This window comes from Tyto alba, unplaced genomic scaffold (genome assembly GCF_018691265.1).
Source record: "Tyto alba isolate M040663 unplaced genomic scaffold, T.alba_DEE_v4.0 Super-Scaffold_2, whole genome shotgun sequence".
NCBI classification, from domain to species: Eukaryota; Metazoa; Chordata; class Aves; order Strigiformes; family Tytonidae; genus Tyto; species Tyto alba.
The window spans coordinates 40410626-40432042 of record NW_024881282.1 but is presented as its reverse complement, the minus strand read 5'-3'; the positions used below and the strand labels follow the sequence as shown (position 1 = coordinate 40432042).

Genomic DNA, 21417 nt, shown 5'->3' with positions numbered 1-21417 from the left:
CGCACGGCGGCGAGGTGGCTCGGCAGCCCTCCCGGAGGAGCCCGGCCCACCTCTCCCGTACAGGCAACCCCCTCCTCCCCGCCCCGAAAGAGGAACTCCCCGCCCGCGCCCAGCCCGGCCGCGGCGGAGGGAGAAGCGGCGGCGGCGGCGGCGGCGGCGGCAGCGCGCCCGGCCCCTCCGCGCAGCATGGCGCAGCAGCGCCCGCCGCCCGCCGCCGCCTGAGGCGCCCCGCGGCGCCGAGCCGAGCCCGCGCCCATGGCGGCGCCGCCGCCCGCCCTCAGCTGGGCGCTGCCCCTGCTGGCGGCGCTGGCGGGCGCCGGCGGCCCCCAGAGCTTCGAGCTGCCGGGGGCCCCCATCGACAACATCGAGGTGAGCGGCGGCGGCGTGCTGGTGGCGGGCGGCAGCTGCCTCTACGAGCTGCGGCCCGAGCTGCGGCCGCGCCGCCGCGTCGTGCCGGCGGCGGCCGGGCAGGGCTGCGGGGAGCCCCCCGGCGTGCGCAGCAACCTGCTGCTGCCCTACGAGGAGGCCCGGGGGGAGGGCGTCCTGCTGGCGGGCTGGACCCAGAAGGACGGCACCTGCGAGGTGTGGGAGCAGCCGGCCTACCGGCAGCGCTTCAACCGCAGCGAGGTGGTCAGCTGCCTGCCCGACGGCTCCACCGCCGGCGTCGTCTTCCAGCTGGCCGGCGCCTGGTACCTGGCCGTGGCGGCCACCTACTCGGCCCACCCCTACAAGAACAACCTGGGCTGCGAGCCCTCCCAGTCGGACGAGGCGACCGTCATCACGGTGCGCAGCATGGACAACCTGGAGTCCAAGGAGGAGCTGGGCATCATCAAGCGCAAGGACGAGCCTTTGCACTTTGTTGACGCGCTCCGGTGGGAGGATCACCTCTTCTTTCCCTACTACAGGTTGAAGGCCAGCTTGGGCAATGACACGGAGCCGCCGAGCATGGCTGTCCTGCGCCAGCTGCGCCCCTCAGAAGGTGGCCTTACTTTGAAAGGGCACGTGTATTTGAACTGCGGGTGCAGGAGCCTCATCGTTTCCTCCAGCCTCATCCGCCAGGGCGAGCGGGGCTGGTGGGTGGGTGTTTTCCACCACAGACGCAGTGCCAAGGCCTGGAACACCACCGCCGTCTGCATCTTTGGGATGGAGGAGATGAAGGAGCAAGCCTGTGCGTCCACGCACTTCGTCATGAACGGGAAGAGCTGTGTAAGTCTGGACATCGTTTTGCTAAGCTTTCCTCCTGCACGCCGTTGTTGACACTGTTGTTGTTGTGGCTGGTGTCGCTGTGCATGACTCGTGGGATGTCCCTGACCTGAAGGCACATGAAGTTCACAGGGAACTTCAGAGCCTTGCGGGGCTTTGTGCACCAGCCCTGGCTTCATCAGCCTTAATGATTTCTCCAGCGCTTTCTGTTTCTAAAAAGCTGACCCCTTCCTGCAGTGTCCTTCTCACCTACCTCTCGGGAAAGACATGTCCAAGGGAACAACTCCTGAGGGCATCCTGAGTCAGGCTTGAGTCTCAGACTCCTCACTCTGTGAGCCCTTTTCTGCCAAGGATTAGTCGTACTTCGTTGTGTGTTCCATACAGCCTAGATAAAGCATCTCGTACCTTATTCTGTGCATTCACATCGCATGTCATTGCAGCTACATCAGACATGAAAAAAGCCCATCAAATTGACTCCTGTGCACTGGGCTGTGTGTGTGGTTATACCCCTTGCTTACTAGTTATTTATGGTTGCTTGTTCAGCGGTAGGTGTTTCCCAAACCTCCCAGGATTGGCCTTCCTTGAGAGGGCTCACAGCCACCCCCCCAAACCCATATGTGCAGCAGACAGCAATATGTTTTTGTTGTTGCAGTGGTTACATTTTCACAGGCAGTGGTATCCCATGGAGATCCCCTGGTCACCTACTTCTGCAACACTTTTCAGCTCCTTCCTCCTGAGGGTGAGCTGGGCACATGGATGGCAGAATGGGCAAGGCTACCAGCATTGCTGTGGCCTTGGTAGCTAATAAAGAAATGAACTAAAAATGGAATTCAAGAAGCTAAAAATGTAATTCAGGCGAAGAAGGTGCTTTTGCAAGGCCCATCCATGCTTTCGGGTCACTCCCAAGAAGTCTTTTCAGTGCTGTGGCAAAAGCAACAACACTGAAAAGTATCAGGGAGAACTGGGGGGGATCAAGCAAGCCCTGGCCTTCTGCAGTTCCCCCACCATGCATGGACTTTGCACTTTAACCCCTGGCTCCTTGCTGTGTTACGATGGGGGTTTGTTGGTAACTCCTTGTAAGAAGTATGGTAGATTTACTGTCGCTCCTTGGCTTCCCAAATCTAGCCCGTAGCAGAGCGCAGTGCCGAGATTCTTCCAAATACAAACTACCAGAGGGCATGTCTGATTCAATCTGCTCATCTCCCTACTGAGCTGTGAGACTATTGCCAGTGTTAGAGGACATAGTTACGAATGAGAACCCCACATGTGGGTGAAACAACTGTGCTGAAGTAAATAGTGAAACTCTTGCAACAGAGCCAGAGCCAATCCTTTGATTTCCAGTGCCAGTTTATAGCTTACTGCATGATTTCTGTGCTCTCAGAAGGCAAACGCTGAATGAAGTTTCATCCTCATCCCAAAATACCTATTTACTAGTTGGATTTTTAATTTGTATTCTTTGTTCCTAATTATTCGTGGAGTTTCTTTGCGAGGTGCTTTCTGAGCCTGCAAAAAAAACCCCACAAAACCTCCCTGGGCAGCAGATCCTTTATAAACACTTTCCAAAGTCCCATGCTAGAAATTCCAGGAGAGTCTTGTGGATTTCATAGAATAACATAATGTAGGTAAAGTGAGGCGTGTATTTCTGTCTGACTGCTGTGCCTCTCAGTCCCCTGTCCCGTTGCCTCCCAGTGCCTGAATATGAAAAATCTACGATCCACTTGTTTAAGGGTTGGTCATATTCAGATCAGATTCCTGTGACTCCAGAGTTACTTTCATGTCCCAAAAGGCTCAGCCCTCCTGGAAATGTACATTACATTATATTTGGGTACAATGCTGAAGAATCCCAACTGTAAAAATTATTAAAAGGATTATGTTCTTAACATTATGTCCCTAACAATGGTGATGTTATTAATCATGATATTTTTGTACAATAAATGCAGTTTATCACTGATAGGAAATTGATATTTTAATATTTTTTGAGATAACAGGACATCTGGACGTTGTTTAATAATATGACCCATAACATTACATGGCTAATTAGGCTCCCTTTTTAAGCTAATTATATGTGCTTATGGTATATAAACATAGAAATAAATGCTTGTAGTTCAGCTTTTTTTTTTTTTTTTTTTATACTACAGAAGGTTAGGCTATGCTGTTGCAGAGTAAGTTTGGAGATGACAGGCCCATATGCTGCTGCTTCTGGGTTGTTTTAGACCAGATCCTTCTACTGTCTCTCACCAAATCATGGGAGTCCCTACAAACGTGGAACATTCTCTTCTTGGGCTCTGGAGCACACGGGCTTCAGAACTGGCAGGAAGATGGTGCGCAGTGCGTCCCCCAGTGTGCATGCAGCTTGTAGGAGAAATGTGTGCAATAGCTAGCAGTGGCTCTGGCCTGAAAGGAGTGCCTCGTAGCATGGAGCTGTCACGAGTACATTGTAGTACAGTGTGTAGGAATGGCAGCAAGTAACAGTACTTAGCGTGTGCTTTAAAGTCCAGTCTTTTAAAGACAATATTGGTACTGAGCAGATGAATGTGTTGCAGCATTATGATTGCCAGGAGTGCAAGACCTGTGCGGTGTTTGTGGTGGGTGGACCGTGCTGAATGTCAGCCTGACTTTTGCATTGCAGGTGCCGTGTGTGGTGGGGTACTGTGGGTCTTAGTCTTCTTTGCTGAGTAGACTTCGATTCTGGAGCTCAGGCATGTTGTGATGAGGTGCACAGATCATGGACACAGACTGTCAGTTTATATAGGAATTGGAAATACAGTATTTTTTCACTGCAGGAATACAATTTAGAGTATACGTTAGGGAGTAGTGGCAGTTTGTTTTCCTTCTGATCTTGTCATTCTTCAGATTTCTGTAATTATTCTGATTACCTTTAGGCAAGACATCCTCTTACCTGTCTGTACTCACACAGCTGCTTGTATTTGCACTGTGTTGGCACTGTACTTCTCAATAGTACTCTGCAAGAGGGACTTAGCCCAAGGTATTTGTGGTCCTGAGTTCCCTGCTATGCTGCTGCTGCATGTTCTACTCTGAGCTCATTCCTGTAAGATACCGAGCTTTCTGGCCCTAACCCAGTAAAGCACTTAAGGGCATATTTAACATTAGGCATATAAGTAGTTCCATCATCTTCATGCCCATGCATTTAAAGTTAAGCATGAACTTGAGTACTTCACTGGATTGGAACCAAATTGCTCTGCATCCTGTAGGAACTCATTGTAAGTGTGTAATCTCTTTAGCCTCACATTGCTACTTAGGCCAAAGTTGACATTTGCATTAAGTTTTAATGCTGGATTTGAGTCTATCATTGAAAATAAGTGATTTTTAAGACCCTTGCTTATCAACTTTATCAAAAAGTATGTGACTGCTACAAATTCTGTGAAATTGCTGGTTATGAGAACTACCTAGTTCTGGTTTCATTTTGTGCAGTAGTGTGCACAAAGCATTTTGTCCTAGTTGGATGTGTTTATTCTGGATGTATATAATGTTGGATTATCAGAGACATGATCCCTAACTAGAAAGAGGCAAGTGGTGTCTCAGATAAAACTACTCTGAAAACATCTTGCAGTGTTGTATTCAGCTTGTTGTCCTCTGATCCACATGTCCCTTAGTTTTGATTATATCTACTTATATGCATTTTTGAGGCGCATGCCTTAAAGGACTTGTCAGCATAACCTGCATGTACGTAAGCACATCTTCTTCACAATTTCCTTAGTTAATAACTGTGAATTTGCCAGATCTCATTCTCCTTTTCAGAAACCTGACTGAGTACTAATAAACATTTTTGGTGGATCACACTTATGAAATCAAAGCTCCTTAGCCAGCACATAGGCGTAATGCTGAAATTTGCCACAAACTTGTTCCAGTAGCTAGTGAGCTTTAAGACAGCCTTTACTTCTATTGTTTCATGGCTAAACAGGAGCTACTAGAATCTCAGATCTCTCCCAGAGATCCCAGGATCTCGCGGATCACAGCCAAGCAGATGACTGGAGTAGTGCTCAAATTAGAGAACATCAGTAGGAGAGAGTTGTAGGATGTTACCTAACCACAGTGACAAATCTGGGAATCAGGTTTGCCATTAAAAAAAGTTGCATGGGGAGAAAAGTATTCTACAATTTTGGGGGAATAAAATCAAAAGTAGTTTTAGGCCTGTACCTGTAGGACAAAGAGAATTTGCTGTCATTTATACTGAAGTGTTTATTTTATTATGTGCAAAGGCTAAGTAGGTGTGATAGCTACTGAACGCTAAGCTATCTTGGTTGGACTTTCATCTGCTATTTAATGCAAGTAAAGATATATAACAGTCTGTTCTTTGAATTTTTGAATTTTTCAGTGGGTGATAAATATGTGGGTTGGTATATGCCCCTTAATTTATTGAGCATAGTTTGGAATCCCAGGACAAACTTTAGCTGGTATAAGCTCTACTGAAATGAGATTTTGAAGTCAACAGAGTCACATCAGTTTAATCACGGCCATTAGTTTTCAGGAATGACATTTGAATTTGTGTGGTAACTAATTCCAAAATGATTCATGGTCTTCTATTTAAGGAAAGAATTACAGACTTCTAAATATCATTTGGTATCAAAATTGATCCTGTAATTAATTTTCAAGTAGTAAAGTCATCTCCTGTGTATTGCCAGACCGCCAATATTTCATCTGGTGTTCGCCAGATTTCTAGAGTGAGTATTTCTGTCTGGTTACAATGAACTCCTGTTTGGTGTGGGAAGTAGGCTATAGGACACTTGTAAACTCTTACATCGTCAGTAAGAAGAGTTGCTTTTAGTCACCTGGCTTCACCAATTGTTCTTAGTAGAAACTTTTGAGAGCCTGGGGGCTCTTGAACAGAGGATTCTCTTCCCTGGGATCACAGAATCGTTCAGGTTGGAAGGAACCTCAGAGGAGGTCTCCAGTCCAGCCCCCTGCTCATAGCAGGCTCAGCTCTGTGATAAGACAAGGTTACTCTGGGCTTTGTCTTGTCAGATCTTGAAACCTACAGGGATGGAGACTGCACAACTCTGGACAACCCGTTCTGCTTAATTACCCTCATAGTGTGGATTTTTTTAATCTCCTGTCCACTAGAAACCTCCTCTGTTTCAGTTTGTGTCATTATCTCTTGTCCTGCATATACCTCGGTCAAGAGCCTCGCTCTTTCTCTGATCCCTCTGAAATTGTCTCTTCTACGCGCTGTACCAACCCAGTTCCCTCAGTCTTTCCTCACGGGGCAGGTGCTCCAGATTCTGACCGTCACAGTGACCCACCACTGAACTCACTCTGATTTATCAAGATCAGTGCTGTCCCCAGAACTGAGCACAGGATTCTAGACACAACCGAATATGTGCCAGTTAAAGGAGAATGATCGCTTTCTTCACTCGATCTGGCTGTGCTCCTGTTGATACAGCCTGGGTTGCTGTTAACCTTCACTGCTGCCTGGATACACCATTCAGCCGACGGCCCTCCAGGGCCCCCGTGTCCTTTTCAGCACAGCTGCTCCCCAGTCTGTACTGTCACAGGGGGTTAGTCCATCGCAGGTGCAGGACTTCACATTTGTCCTTGCTGAATTTCATAGGATTCCTGTTGGCCCATTCCTACAGCCTATCTAGGGCTCTCTGAATGGCAGCCCTGCACTCAAGCATGACAGCTCATTTTGGTGTCATCCAGAAGCTTTCAGTGTCTTCTTCCAGGTCATTGATAAAGATATCCAGCAGAACATGTCCCAGCATAGGTTCCCTGAGGAACTCCACCTATAACCAGTGTCTAGGCAGAGTAAAAACCATTCACCAATATTCTTTGAGTGTGATTATCGCTCCAGTTTTTCCACCCATCTGGTAGTCCCCCTGTCTAAATTGTAGCATCTCAACCTGGATACAAGGATACTGTGGGAAATGGTGTCAAGAGCCTTGCTAAAGTCAAACTAAATGACATCCACTGTTCCCCCTTCCTCCACAAATTGAGTAGTTTCATCACAGAAGGCAATCAGGTTGGTCAGGCATGATTTATCCTTGGTGAATCCATGCTGGCTTTTCTCAGTCACTTTCTTGTGCCTGGAAATGGCTTCCAAGAGGATTTGCTTCACGATTTTCTCTGGGAAAAAGTGAGACTGACCAATGTGTAGTTCTCCAGGTCATTCTTCTTGTCTTTTTTTGAAGATGGGTGCAATATTTGCCTTTATTCAGTTTTTGGAGACTTCCCCCATCTCCCCAACTTGTGAAATACAAGTGAATGGCCTCACAGTGTCATCAGACAGTCTCTCAGCATCTTCCTACAGATTCCATCTGGTTTCCCTGGGATTTCTATAAACTGAGATTTCTTAAGAGATTCCTGGCTTAATCATCTTCCAGTACTGGTAGTTTCTCTCCTCCTTGGACTCCATAGGTACAAAGAACCACAAGACCTTGCCAGCAAAGTCAGAGCCTTATCTGCATCCACGGTCAGTAAATCACCTGACCTGTTCAGCAGCTGGTGCACAGTTTCATTGTTTATTCTTTTATTGCTCATGTGGTGGTAAAAGCTCTTCTTGTTGCCCATAACATCCCTTGCCAGTTTCAACACCAGGTGAGCTTGGACTTTACTAACACCATCCCTACATGTCCAGGCAGTTCCTCCTTAGTTGCATGTTCCTGCTTCCACCTCCTCTATACTGTTTTACTGCATTGTCGTTCAATCATTTCTTCCCTGCTTAGCTAGGGGCCATCTGCTGATACATCTGCTGGTTTTCATGGGTTTTGTGCTTGGAGGAGGTTGTCCTGAAAGACCTACTAGCTTTTGTGAGTTCCATTTCTCTTAAAAGCTGCCTCTCGGGGGATCCCACTAACCAGTTCCCTGAACAAGCTGAAGCCTGCTCTTGAGCTCTGCATTCTGCTGTTCTTTCCTCACCACCTTCAAGATCCTGAACTCAGTTATTTCAGAGTTTATCACAGTGAAGGCTGGCATTGATTATCACATCTCCAGTCAGTTCTTCTTTGTTTGTGAGTTGCAAATCTGGAAGAGCATCACACTTCACTGACACCATAGGGTCCCATCTCCTTCACTTTGCCCCCAGAGCTCTGTAGTCCTGATCTGCACTAGGCGATGTCTTTGGTGTCCATGTGGATGTGCAACAATAGGTAGTTGTGCAAAGAATGGAACATGATTGGCAATCTCTCTGCAATGTAATGGATTGGGGCCGCTAAAAAAGAGAAACCTGTTGTAATAGCATCACAGTTTAGCAGTTTTGTGCCTTCATCCTTCACAGGAGGGAATCTCCAAGCATGATCACCCACCACTTCCTTTTGCTTTCTGCTAATACTCTCAGCTTAGTTGGTTTCAAAGCCTTCCTTAATGGAGCTTGTTCTCCCTCATTGATTATTAGGACACTATCAATTCTGTAAACTCAGGTCTGAGGGCAGAGGAGGAGAGTTTCTGCTGCTGCAAGAAGGCACAAATTTCTGGCCTCCCCCATCTCAGAAGTCTCCATCAATCTCTTGCTCAAGCATAGCCTCTGACTGTCCCTCCTGTCTTGCATCATGAAGCTCAGGATCTTGCCTCTGGAAGGTCTCTGTGAAGACCCTCTCGTTTTCTAGTCATCCTCCCTGATTCTTTGCAGTCTGCTCGCCTGGGATGGGTTGTCCACCTAACATTGCTATTCAGTGCACAAATTAAAAAATCTCATGGAAATAAAATTTTGGAACACTTAATTTCCTCATTCCTTAGCCCCAGTAAAGGCTTGCTGCATGCACCAATTACTTCCTGATATAATAAAAACTGATTGAAGGGTGGTGAAGTTAAGGAAGAAGAATGAGGTCCCACAATTTTTTTCCCTCTAGGAAAAATATCTATGTATTGTTCCAGCGTTGACTATTGCTATATGCTGCTCACAAGTCTTACGTCCTTTTGTATAGCTGCATCTGTTCGTTCACTCTGATGCTCAAAGCATTTTTTTTTTACTTTTTGGCCAGCTGCAATATGATGAGTGCTGCATGAGCTAAAAATGCTGCCCTTCCTTCTGAGGCATGCAATGTAAAATAATCAGGAGGAAATCAAGACAGAAAGTAGAAGTGTGAATATGGTTACTGCAGCTGGAATCATACAGAGATAAATCTGAAAATGAGATGCAAAATGAAAAATGAGTATAAATACTTTTCATGCCAATAACTAAACAGCATAGTGGGATGAACTTAAAAGCAAAATGTAAGTTAATTGAGAAGATCTCTAGGCTTACCTATGCACGTGAAGATTTGGGGGGACTATAGAATAGAACAGAGGGCGGAACTGAAGAATTCAAAAAAGAAAGGTCTTCTAGAGTAGTATTGTCTTTTCTTGTTTTTGTATGAGCCTGAAAATGTTACAGGATAGACAGATAAATGATCATGGGGATGAGTGACTCTTCAAGTATAAAGGAAGTTTAAACTGTAAAAGCATTTTAAGGATGGATTTAGCTATGAAAGAAAAAGCTTGGGAAGGCCCTACAGTGCTGTAACACCATTAGTCAGAGTGGAAGAGGTAAAAGGGCTTGTTAAAAAAATAAATGCACATGAAAAAGGGGCGACAGAAGGGTGAAAGCAGCAGCTGCACCCTGGAGGGAACAGACGAGCTGGAGAAATAGATTGCAAAAGAGAGAAGGCAATTTTTGTTGTGACTGCCCACTGTCTAAATTCCCCCTCTTATCTGTATTAGCTCAATGTCGCATTGACCCTCCCTCTAGCGAGCAGAGTGAGGGGAGGAGGCTTCCACACTTGTCAGTATTGGTTCTTCATTCAAATGAGGAGGATGCACTGATATGACACTAGTTATTTAACTAATATGTGGGTCAAAATAAAATCTGGCAGCAAAGCTTTTAAGAGACTGGGTGAGTCCTCCCCTCTTTTGTGATCTTATGTACAGAGTCTGCGAGGAACCTAGGGTGTTTTGTTTTCCTTACACTACTACATGGTGCACTGCAGAAAAAAAAGAAAAAAAAATCAGGTGGAAATGAAAGCCTGGAAGCTTCACCTCCTCACTCCTTAGCCTGGGTGAAGGCTCAGTGTGCACACCAGTGCTGGAGTTCTGTTACCCTCTGATCTAAATAAAAAAGGGAGTTAACTTTTTTTCGCCTTAAAATGCTTGCAATCACTTCCCCTCCCCTGCCCCCCCCATATCTAAAATAGACCTCCATGGTACTGGAGTCTCATGTCTGAGTGGGTTTTACTGAAGTTCTGTGCCAGTACATGACAGTTTCTGTGTCTTCTTTCTGCTAAATGGAAAAAAAAAAAGTATCTTTAAATATGAAAGTTAATCAAGTCTTCTTTTATTCCAAGTGGCTGTTCTTGAAAGCTAATTAAAATAATTCAGATGACTGAAAAAGATTTTAATTGATTTAGGATTGCAGTTCAGAAAAAATGTATTTCTATGTGGCAGGGCTTTTTGGGGTTAAGCCAGCATCCTAGCAGGAAAGAGCTGAATTCAGCTGTTACTGTGTTACAGATTTGCTTCATAACTTTGAGAAATGCCTTCACCTTTCTGCAAAATGTCAGTTTTAATGGTCCATTCTCACACTTTGTTTTGTGCATTGAAGCAAGATAGGTTCTTGCACTCAGAAGGTTCCCATAAGTTTGGGAATCTATCCTTGAGGCTGAGATTCTGGGTTTTGTAAGCTGACCTATGGGGCTTGTTTCCAAGCACCTGCCCCAATCTGAGCTCTTGCCACCCCCTGCTCCTCCGCCCACCCCACCCCCCCAAGTTCTCTATGCCAGCTGCTGTTTTGTGCCAGCACTGATGTCTGTGCAGCCACATGTTCATGTGATGAGGAGAATGACTCAAATGAAAGTTTAGGTAGGTGGGTAGGTAGGTGGATGGATTTAGAGACCATTTTCTTAACTAAACTCACCGGAAAGCATTATACCAATGGAGGGAAAGAGGGAAGTAAAGCATGGCTGGGGTTGGACCTGTTTGGAGAGCAGGTGGGATCACACCTGTGGCAGTATCTGCCATGGAGATTGACTTAAAGCAATTACAGGACTGCAAAACTGAGTTACTGCTTGCTAGGAGGGTATCTGGGCTTGTGGGGAGTTCAGGGCAGGGACAGCCTCTCAACTTATTCTCACACCTCAGGGCTGACTTTCAGCACTCAGTTGTCTACAGTCGGGGTTATTTGGTTTGGTTTTTCCTTCCACAAGATACAAGGATTTACTGCATGATGTTTTCTTTCATGAGCTGCTTATGCGTGTTTGTCACTCAACCTCCTCCAGCTTGGATGGAGATTTGTAGGTAACATGTTGATATTAAAGTTCACGCAGGTACATTTATATTATCCTTGATGTGAACTTTATACTGCTTTATCTCATTTTTATATTTATGTAATACACAAGTCTTAACTTCCCTTAATGTAAAGCAGGAAACCAGAAAGGGTAGAATGAAGATCAGCATTTTTTGACACACAGATACACACACACACACACACACACCCTGCACCACCCCCCAAAAAGTGAAATTCTGTTGCAAGGTAACTTGCTGCTCTTGGGCCAAGTCTGTGTCCCACTGAGGTCAGTGATTTATCTGCAGTAGATGTAACCTTTAGCACAGATGTGACCAGTTATCATGCACAAAAAGTAGTTTCATGTGCCATTTCCAATGATACGTTGCTCTAAAATGGTGTCAGAATTAAAATGTTACCCAAAGTATTGTCTAAAGTTGAGTTCTCTGAGAACCTCTCCAGGGATTCTTCTTTTTCTTAATGTTTTGCAGTATAGACGAATGATTTTGTAATAGCTTTCTCCTATATCTGATTTTCAGGAGGCACAATCAATCAAGAAATTACCTACCTTGATTCACTCTGGATTAGTGGCCGTTTATGGCACAGTTGTTTTGAACCAGATCGTTCTCTTTTTGGGAACAGATGATGGACAGTTACTGAAGGTAAGTTGGATGTGTCAGTTCTTCCCTTCTCTATCAACTGCTGCTGTGTTGAAATGGGTAAATATTTCCTGGGTTAAGCACTGTATTATAAACAGATATAATCCCCTGAATCTCTATTTCTTTTTTGTTCGTCTGTGAAGTAACTGCTGTATTGTTACTTGGAGAGCAAGATAACTTTCAAAAGCAATTAGGTACCCTGCTTAAAATTCATGGAAACATTTCATTAAACTGCTAATGCCCGCAGTATCAATTTATGGACTGTGGAGTTCTCAGTTACTCTGTTTTTTGTTTTCTTCCTTGCTTTGATTTTCCAGTAGAAATATTAGATATTGTTAGATTTTGGAAGCATATTTCTTTTTTTGTTGGCCTGTGTGATGTGAATAGCTGTCCATTAGAGAGAAAAGTCAAGATTCATTTTGCCTTAGCTTCTGAATAGTTGACCTACTCGAGCTTAAATCAGTCACCTGGAAGAGAAAGTCATCATATCTCATTATCAAACTTTTCAACCATCCAGTTTTTTATGCTTTAACTTTTTTCTGGGTTTTGTAAGAATGTGCGTTTCCTGTCTACACTGCAAATGATGGCTCTTATTTTTTGTTTTTATTAAGCAGACAGTGGAGAGAGGGATATAGTAGAGAGCTTGGAAAGTTTTTCCCCATTTGATTTCACTGTGCTTTTGATAATGAAAAATTAAATTGAAGTCTTCTGTGTCTCCTTAGCACAGTGGAGACCGTGAACATCTCTCCCTTATATAGTCATGTTTATGGAAAAACTTATATCAGTGTTGGTGTGCTTATTAAGTTGCAAAATAAAGTTTCTGTGGTCCCTGATTCTCTTGAATTCTGTGCAAAGAGTGGTGGAAAGCTGCAGAGTTGGGGTAACATAAGAAGAAGAAATACCACCTCAGATGTATGTTCACAGAAGCCACAAAGAAACTTGTGTCCTGAAGACTCTAGTCTGTAACTTACGTAGGTTCCTTTTTACATTATAGATGTCTGGATGTTAATTTGTTTTCTGAAGGCTAATACTTCTTCATTCATAGGAGTACTTAGCACATGACTTTGCGATATAGGCATTTCTTCCACATTCAGTTTTCTGCGCCAATCAGGAACATACTTGGTGGGAGGGATGTTTCACACACTAAACCAGTGCCAGATTCAGTGCACAATGTGTCTGGCAGGGATTTTGTTGAAATTCTGTTCTGGTGGTCTTTTTCTCCATCCTTCTGCAGTATGAGAGCCAGTGCAGCAGGTGAATTGAATCAGGGCACAGTAAATCATCTCAGAAGCTCTGATGTAGTTGAAATTAGGTTTTTGTTTAAAATGCTGACTGATAAACAGAAGGACTTGTGAATAACATAATTTCATATGTTTTAGGCTATTCTTAATGAGGATATGGAATCTAATTGCCCAGAGGTTTTATACGAAATTAAGGAAGAGACCTCAGTTTTCCCCAAACTTCGACTTGACCCAGTAGATAATAACTACATCTATCTGTCCTCTGCCAATAAGGTAAGCACAATATTAAATAAAATAATAAATTTAAGTAAACTACTGCTTTAAGGATTTCTGCCACTTTGTAAGTGAAGCATCAGTTTGGGTCAGAGTTAGACCTTAAATATCCAAGCTGCAGTTACCAGCTTTACATCTAATATCTGCTTATGTTGTCTGAGTTTGGGCTACACTGCTGCAGAGCTCAGAAAAGCTTCCACTGTCATGGTGCTGCTCACTGTTGCTATGATCCAGCAACACCCTTAATCCCATGCTTATTTTGTATCATTCAGTTGAAAGAGTGTCTGTTTCTCTTTTTCCTGGAGGCATCACACAGAATCAAGCTTGGAAGTAGCAAACAAAACTTATAGACTCTTGGAGACTGAGTTTGCCTGAATTAGCAATCCAGGTATTGATAGGCCAGGGTTTGCTAGTCAGTTACGGAGTTTCTAATTTGGAGAAATCTCTTAATTTGAGAGATGTGTTCGAAGTCTTAGTTCTGCTGAAAGCAATGATAAAATTCTCATCGTCTTCAGTTAGGCATAGAATTTTTAAAAAACAAAACCAAACAAAACCACAATCAGAAGTGATTAATGTTTATGCATAGCAAGGCCAAGGAGTTCAGCAATCACTGGGAGCTACTGCATGTAGGAGAAGGCATCAGAGCTGCACGTCAAGCAGAGAGCAGCTCCCAGGTGCTGGTGAAGTTGTAGCACATCCTGCAGCAGGGCTACTGAGCATCAAGTCAGCAAATTCCTTTGTCTGGCCAGCAGTGAGGAAGATGGCAGTGAAAACATAAGGGCTGGCTGTCCATCTTAGCTGGACAGGATTTCATCCAGCACTTTATTTACAATAAAACCACTTCTTCAGCAGTGCACATAGCATTTTAGCCTGCTGTCTGAGAGAGTGGGTAAATTGGTAGGAGAACTCCTGGCTGATATAAGCCATCTATCACAGATGCAGAAGGAATCAAAATTTCAGTCAAAAGTGTATGTAGATATTCAAAGTAAAGACTTGAATTTTCATTAGCTTTGGTAAAAGAGCAAGTTTTTATAGAGGAACAACAGCTTTTAGGCCTCTCTTTGATCGTCTCTTGGATCTTAAATAAAGCTTCTACACTGTCTTTTTTAACTTGCTAGTAGTCTGTGACGCTGACTGGTTTCTTAACTGATTATCTCACACACCTTCAGATAAATTGAATTTTACAAGATATGGCTGGAAAAAACAGTATATACAGTGCTGTTTCTGTTCACAAAATAAAGGATCTCTTAATTCTTGCAGATTTGTAAAAAAATTGTTTGAATTAGGAATATTTTTCTTAATAAGATTTTTAACGTTGTTATTAATAAAATTATTTGTATTTGTATTCAGTATTTGTAATAAGCGTTCTCTTTCTCTTTTTCTTTTCCTTTTCTGAAAATGGCTGGCTAGGATATTCAAGCTGAATGTACAAGTATAGCTACATACAATATAGCCACAATTATCTACATTTACTTCCTGAAATGGCATTTTCATGCATGCTCTAAGTAGTTGCATGCGTTTGTTCTAGTGTGCACATGCAGTAACCTGACATGGTGATGCAAACACAGATGCATTTTGTTTTGCGCATGCATTGTTGGATGCACCTTCATCAGTCATGTAAAAATCTCAATCCTGATGAGAGGAAAATGGTGTTCTGCTAAGCAGAGCATTATTTGTAAAATATATACATCCTTTCTATTGTTATCTATATTCACTATGCCAATCAGTCTTTCTTGCATTAATCTGTCCATGCTGGCCTTTGAGTAGCAGAACCTAACTGTCATTGTCAGAGGCGTTTCATCATCTGATGACAAAATACAGTGTGTGTAAAATAGGCTGCATATTTCTATCCAAAGGTCTTCTGGCAGAGGGGACTCCATAAGGAAACTTCCCCAAAGGGATTGTGCTTGGTTGCTCTCAGATTTTTAATGGTAACCCTCAATTTCCCTCTTTATGGAGACTATTTTAATTCAGTGTGTTATTGCATTCTTTGGTTTTAGGTGAGAAGAATACCAGTTGCAAATTGCAGTAAATACGTTTCTGAGCAAGAATGCTTATCTGCAAAGGATCCCTACTGTGGGTGGTGTTCTTTGAATCAAAGGTATTTTTTGGTATTTTAGACTTTCATATAAAAGCAATGCATTATTAGTCAGTGTACATTTTGACTGGCTTGGGGGTACTCAGCATCAAGATTGTATCTACTGAATTTTTATGGAATCAGTCATAGCCGTAAATGTGAGACACTATTGCCATGTGAAATGGAGCTCTGCAACTTGTAGAGACCCTGTTAACCCTCAGATTTTTGAGATCTACCCATAAATTATATGTTGGGCTAAGAAGAAGAAATTATTCTGGGTTTAGAACAGATGTTTCTGCTTTCCAGATTAATTGAGAGATAAAATTGTTTACTTGTGCTTGAAGCATCTTAATAGCTGGGAGCATCTTGCATGCAAGAAGGGGGAAAGAGTGCTTAGTTGTCTTCAGTATTCATAGTTCCTTGCTTTAGAACCACTGCCTTTGGTTTAGGCCAGAGGAGAATTTCTCTCTCAAACTCCATCCTCATATTTGGGGATGACATTAAGTCATTAGTGTTGCTGCTTTGCTTGAAGCAGGTTTGAAAGCTATTGTATGTCTTTGGCCTGGACTGGAAAAACTCCTGTCATCAAGCCTAGTCTTAGCAATTGCAAGCAACCACGTCAGGTAAACCTACTCATAAAGTAGTCAAGGACCATCCTAAATTTAGACAAGCTTTTTGTCCTCCCTGCCCTGGTTGTGTGGCTATCTGACAGTCTCATTTTTCCATTTTTCTGCTGGTTAAAATCTGTCTGCTCATTTTCATCACATATATGTTCATGAACAGGTTATGCTCCTTTGTTCTGGTGCTCACATCACCTTGGCTTAAATAGGTTTTCCTTCCTCCCTCACACTTACTTCCTCAATATTTTTGTGAAAGCAGTCTCTTTTTTTTTTTTTCCTTTCATTTTGCTGTGCTAAAACAGCTAACTTCAGTAAGATCCTCTCACATAAGATACTCCGTTCTTGACTCCACTCCAGTAGACCTTCTGTGAAGTTTATGCATCCTTTTAAAATAAGGATGGCCAGGACTGTCACAGTATTCCAGAAGAGGTTTCAGCTGTGTCTTGCTCAGCGGTGTTTAATCAGCCTGTCCAGGAAGCACCCTATGTAGTGTGTCCTGGGATCAAAAACTTTTTTTTCATGACAGCCTCACATTGATGGGCCACAATCATCCATGATCGAATAATGACCCCAGGTCCTTCTCTTTCTTTGTTTTCTTTCCAACTGATGCGTTTCCAGCCTATAGCACATATGGATCATGAGATTTTTATTCCTCTAGGTACATGTTCTTGTACTTTATGCTTTGAAATGTTATCCCATTTCAAGGTTATCCAAGTTTTCTTGTGTGATACTCTCATCTTCCTCTGCATGGTAACGTTCCCAACTTTGTATGATCAGCAGATGTTGACAGTATAAACCTTTTTTAATGCCAGTTTATCAGTGATTAAAACAGTAAACAAAAGTGGTTGCAAGATTGGTTTTTGAGGAATTTCACTACTCGCCTTTTAAAAAGTTAATACTACCCATTTTGATTTGTTTTAATGTTAAGGTGACTTTTCTGAAGACCTGATACTCTGTGTTTGCAAAGGTAGTTGTTAATAGAGAATAGTTGTTTACTCTGTAAGGTGAGGTGTTTTCTTCAAACTCTCTTTTGCTACCTTGTTAGAAACTGTCTATGTTTCAGTGCTAAGCTTTTCAGTCTTTTAGTTACTTCATAAAGAGTTTGTGAATAACAGTTATTAGTCAGTAAATCCCCTGTTTATGAGGGGATTCACCAGAAGTTTCCATCTGGTTGAAACAGAAATCATTTGCTCTTTTGGAGAATAAATAAATTACTATAATATGAATCCCACTCAACACCCACATAATTTTTCACTGTTAAACACTTAGCATCATTAAATATTTGGCTTTGTGAAAAGAGAGCTCTGAGTAAGGCTTTAGAAAAAGAGGAAGACTTGTCTTTAGCCAGTATTTAATCAAATTCCATGCATGTCCACTAAAGCAATATATTTCATAATAATTTTGAGATTGATGATATGTTTTATACTCTTATTGGGAAATAAATGTTATATTAAATATGCACTCCATTTTTAAAATAAAACTTACCATCAGTGCTTCATTTTAAAGACAGTGTGAACTCAAATACAGTATTTTGATGAAAAAATCTACACATCTTATTTCAAGTAAAAACAAAATAAAATATTTCTACCATTTCTATTTCTACTCTTTCTTTCATAAGGATAGATATATCAATCCCTCTTTTCACTCACAGTCATTGAAAACAACTAGTCATACCGTTGTGTGATTTCTTTTAAGTTGTATAGATTTTCTGTAGATGAATCAGATTTATCTGAAGTATGCTGAAATTTTTCCAGTGCAAGACACTGATGTTTTCCATTTGTTTTCCATATGGAAATAACACAATATGTTGTAGTTATCTGACATGACCAGGCTTACTTTTTAATTTGGTCAATGTGTATGACATCTGTGGACTTCATTCGAGGACTGCTACCTTGGAAAAAGAAACCAAAACTTTCTCAGAAACCATGTTCTCATTCCGTGAGGAAATCTGTATGCTTTAGCAAGGCATAGAGGGCAAACTCAATAGGATCTGTAGTTAATACAAGGTTGGCGAAGCAGAGACAGAATATGAATGAGTTGGTATGCATAGGTATCATGTTATTATAATGAAATAAGGGGAATTTAATTCCAATTATGAAGAGAAATCTTTCCTAGTATAAAGAACTAGGTCACTGTGACAGATTAAAATAAAATCCTGACTGCTTGTCTCTGTACATATATCTATGCACGTCTGAAATCTGATCGTAGGGTTTCATACCTTATACTTTCATACATGTATAGGGTTCAGTCCCCCTTTCCAGGAAAGCCAGCCTTAGTAGTTGTCCGAGTTGGTATGTTACTTTTCAGAACCATGTGGTTTACAAATAATATTTATCTGTTATATTAATTCCAGTGTGTTTGCAAACAATATAAATTTTCTAAAACTAGCGATCTCAGCTTTAGGTGAGTGGAATTCATGTTACTCTTGGCTTGTACAAGGCAATTGTGAGAATTTATGCTGAGGGGCATCAGATGCTCTACTGCCCACTTTGTGACAGCTTCCTACAAAATGACTGTTCTCCACAGCACATTGTTTGAGTGTTAAAGGTCAGCTTTTAGAGCAATCTAGGACACATTTTTTCCTGGACTGAAGACAAGTGTGACCCTGGGTGCTGGGTGGCATTACTTTTTTTGCTATTAAACTCTTAGATTCTTCATTGTAGATAAGGGAAACATTCACTGCTTGTGTTCTTCGGGAAGTCTAGGAAGGCACTTAACTTTGTCCTAGGACAGTTTTAAATATTCAGCTTTATAAACAGTTTTCTTTTTTAAAATTTTAATATTAGTGTCACTGAAATGCATACACTTATTTAGTGCCAAGTATTATGAGTGTGCTGCTTTGCATCTTCAACATTATGATCCTCAGCCTGTCAGGAACTATAGGATGTGTCTCTCCCATGCGTCATCGCCAGTGAGCTACCTGCCTGTACATATCCAAGCATCTGTCTGCTTTATGCACATCTGGTGATGACAGATCCCATCCTCTGTGGTTCTAAAACTGTGATGCTAATGGACCTTTGTGATCTCAGTAAGGTGAAAAGAGAGATAAATGAGACCGAAATCTGTCCTAGCTCAGAGAGTTTGAAATATGTCAGGCATAGTCCCAATTTCTTACAGCATAGTTATGATCTGAATGTATTCATATGCAAAGCCCCACCAGGCTCTTGTGCAGGAGGAACTCAATTTCCTGAGTTAGACCACAAAGGAAGTGACCTTGTGCTTAACTGCATTCCAGTTGATCTACAGAGAAGATGGCTTTATGGTTTCTATGGTTTGTGGGGTTATTTCGGGCATTTTGGAAAGTGGTGGATGTTTTTATTGAAACTCATGTTATTCCTTCTGGAGAGAAAACGCATTGTGAAATACAGTTATACAGTGAGCTCCTCATGAAAAGGCCCCTGGTTTGCAAGTATGTTTAGTTTTTAGTGAAGGAATAGTTCATCAAGGCACATGTTCACTGATCACAGGATTGAAGCTATACATACTTCTATGTTTGATAGAAAAGTATTATTATTAAACCAATATTAAATGTTATATTTATTTATAAATATTCAACCCTAAATATTAATACATATGCAGTGAGCACTTGTCTTTAATTGCTAGCTCTATGAAATTACTTGGAGTTAATCTATGCATTGTTCATTAACTGTTCACAGCAGATATATTTTAAGGATTCACCGTTCAAACTCAGTGATTGTCCATCTAAATTGTATGCATATGTTCTCTTTTTTATCATATTTTTAATACAAATAATCTTTTTAGTACTGCTGTATCCCAGTGTTTCCTCATTCTTCCTTAATTTTCTTTGTGTAGTTTCTGTTTCTTATGATTTGGCATCTATAACATTTTTATTTATTTTGTGCCATCCTACTCCTGAAATGGATTTTATTCTTGAAGACTAGAAATAAAATGGATTTTATTCTTGAAGAATAGAAATCTATTTTGAATCACCTTTTCAAGCCCAGTGGTTTTAACCAAGTGCAGTGATATAAAAGGGCAAGATTACCAATCACATCAGTGGTCAACAGAGGAGATTAGGAAGGAGGATGCATCTCATTAATTATACACATTCATAGCATAGCTCTACATGTGAGCTTCACCCCCATCACCTCTTATGCTATATGGAGAGAACAAGCAGCTTCCACAGTGTGATTTAATTAATTTTTAAATGAATGTCTAAAATAGGTTAGGTGAATTGCACCCTGAAAGACCATATTTCTCTGCACTGTCGAGGGAACTGGGGGGGGGTGGGGGGGGGGGAGGGTGTAAGATCTAGAGCTGTACAGTGGAGCAATCAAGTTGAGGGTGATTAATTCCATCCCAGGCTAGCAAGTGCACTGTTATTGACCAAGCATCTAATATTTGCTTGAGCTCCATTGACTTAATCAGGACCCTAGAGCATATATCAATGCATTGTAATTTATTTGATAAGCAGAAGATTTTAGTGATTGCTTTCCTGAAGCTTTTTGCAGTTAGAACCATATTCCTGTAAAAAATCAATAGTGTTCCTGTAAAAAATCAATAACATCAAATAAGTTGAAGTACAGTGTCTAAAGTCATAGCCACGATAAGGAGGCTAGTATAATTTTATGTATACTTTTAGGTGCACATTCAAAGAAAATTGTACACGTTCAAACAGCTTAAAGGGTTGGTATAATATTTCACATGCACCTGATAAAGATCTGAAAATCCTGCTAAGTTTCCCTGCCAAAAATCAGGTATGTACACCCACTTTTATGTGTGTTTATTGTGACTTAAAACGTGTTATTTTGTCGCTTATTGCAGCTTCCTTTCTTTTGTCACTATGTTCCATATACTAGTCCCTCTTATCTCAACAATTGACAAATGTATTGGGAATCCCAGTAAGTTGAATGTGTCAATCAGATAGATGTTCTCTTACTTTCCTATAAAATGTATCCTGAAGCTATACTTCATAATGCAGAGTCAAAAATTCACCGTGCTGACAAAGGCAACATTTCCATTATATCACTTTATCAGCTATTTTAATATTTCCAGTGTCTATATATCAAGTGCATTATGTAAGTTCTGAGCTTTGTAACAAGTTACAAAACATTCACTGGGACACATATGCTAACACAAATGCATCTTTAAGTGTTTGATATTAGTATTTACT

The 21417-nt window shown here is 41.8% G+C and overlaps 1 protein-coding gene across 1 annotated transcript in view; it reads left to right on the top strand.

Moving 5' to 3' along the window:
• The first annotated feature begins 252 nt into the window (after window positions 1–252).
• PLXNC1 (plexin C1) overlaps window positions 253–21417 on the top strand; it is a 71506-nt gene continuing 50341 nt past the window's right edge. Inside the window, exons 1-5 of the mRNA XM_033010196.2 lie at window positions 253–1206; window positions 11953–12075; window positions 13452–13586; window positions 15587–15687; window positions 20887–21001. Coding sequence (XP_032866087.2) covers window positions 256–1206; window positions 11953–12075; window positions 13452–13586; window positions 15587–15687; window positions 20887–21001 — 1425 coding nt within the window. The 5' untranslated portion in view covers window positions 253–255. The remainder of the gene's footprint in view (window positions 1207–11952; window positions 12076–13451; window positions 13587–15586; window positions 15688–20886; window positions 21002–21417) is intronic.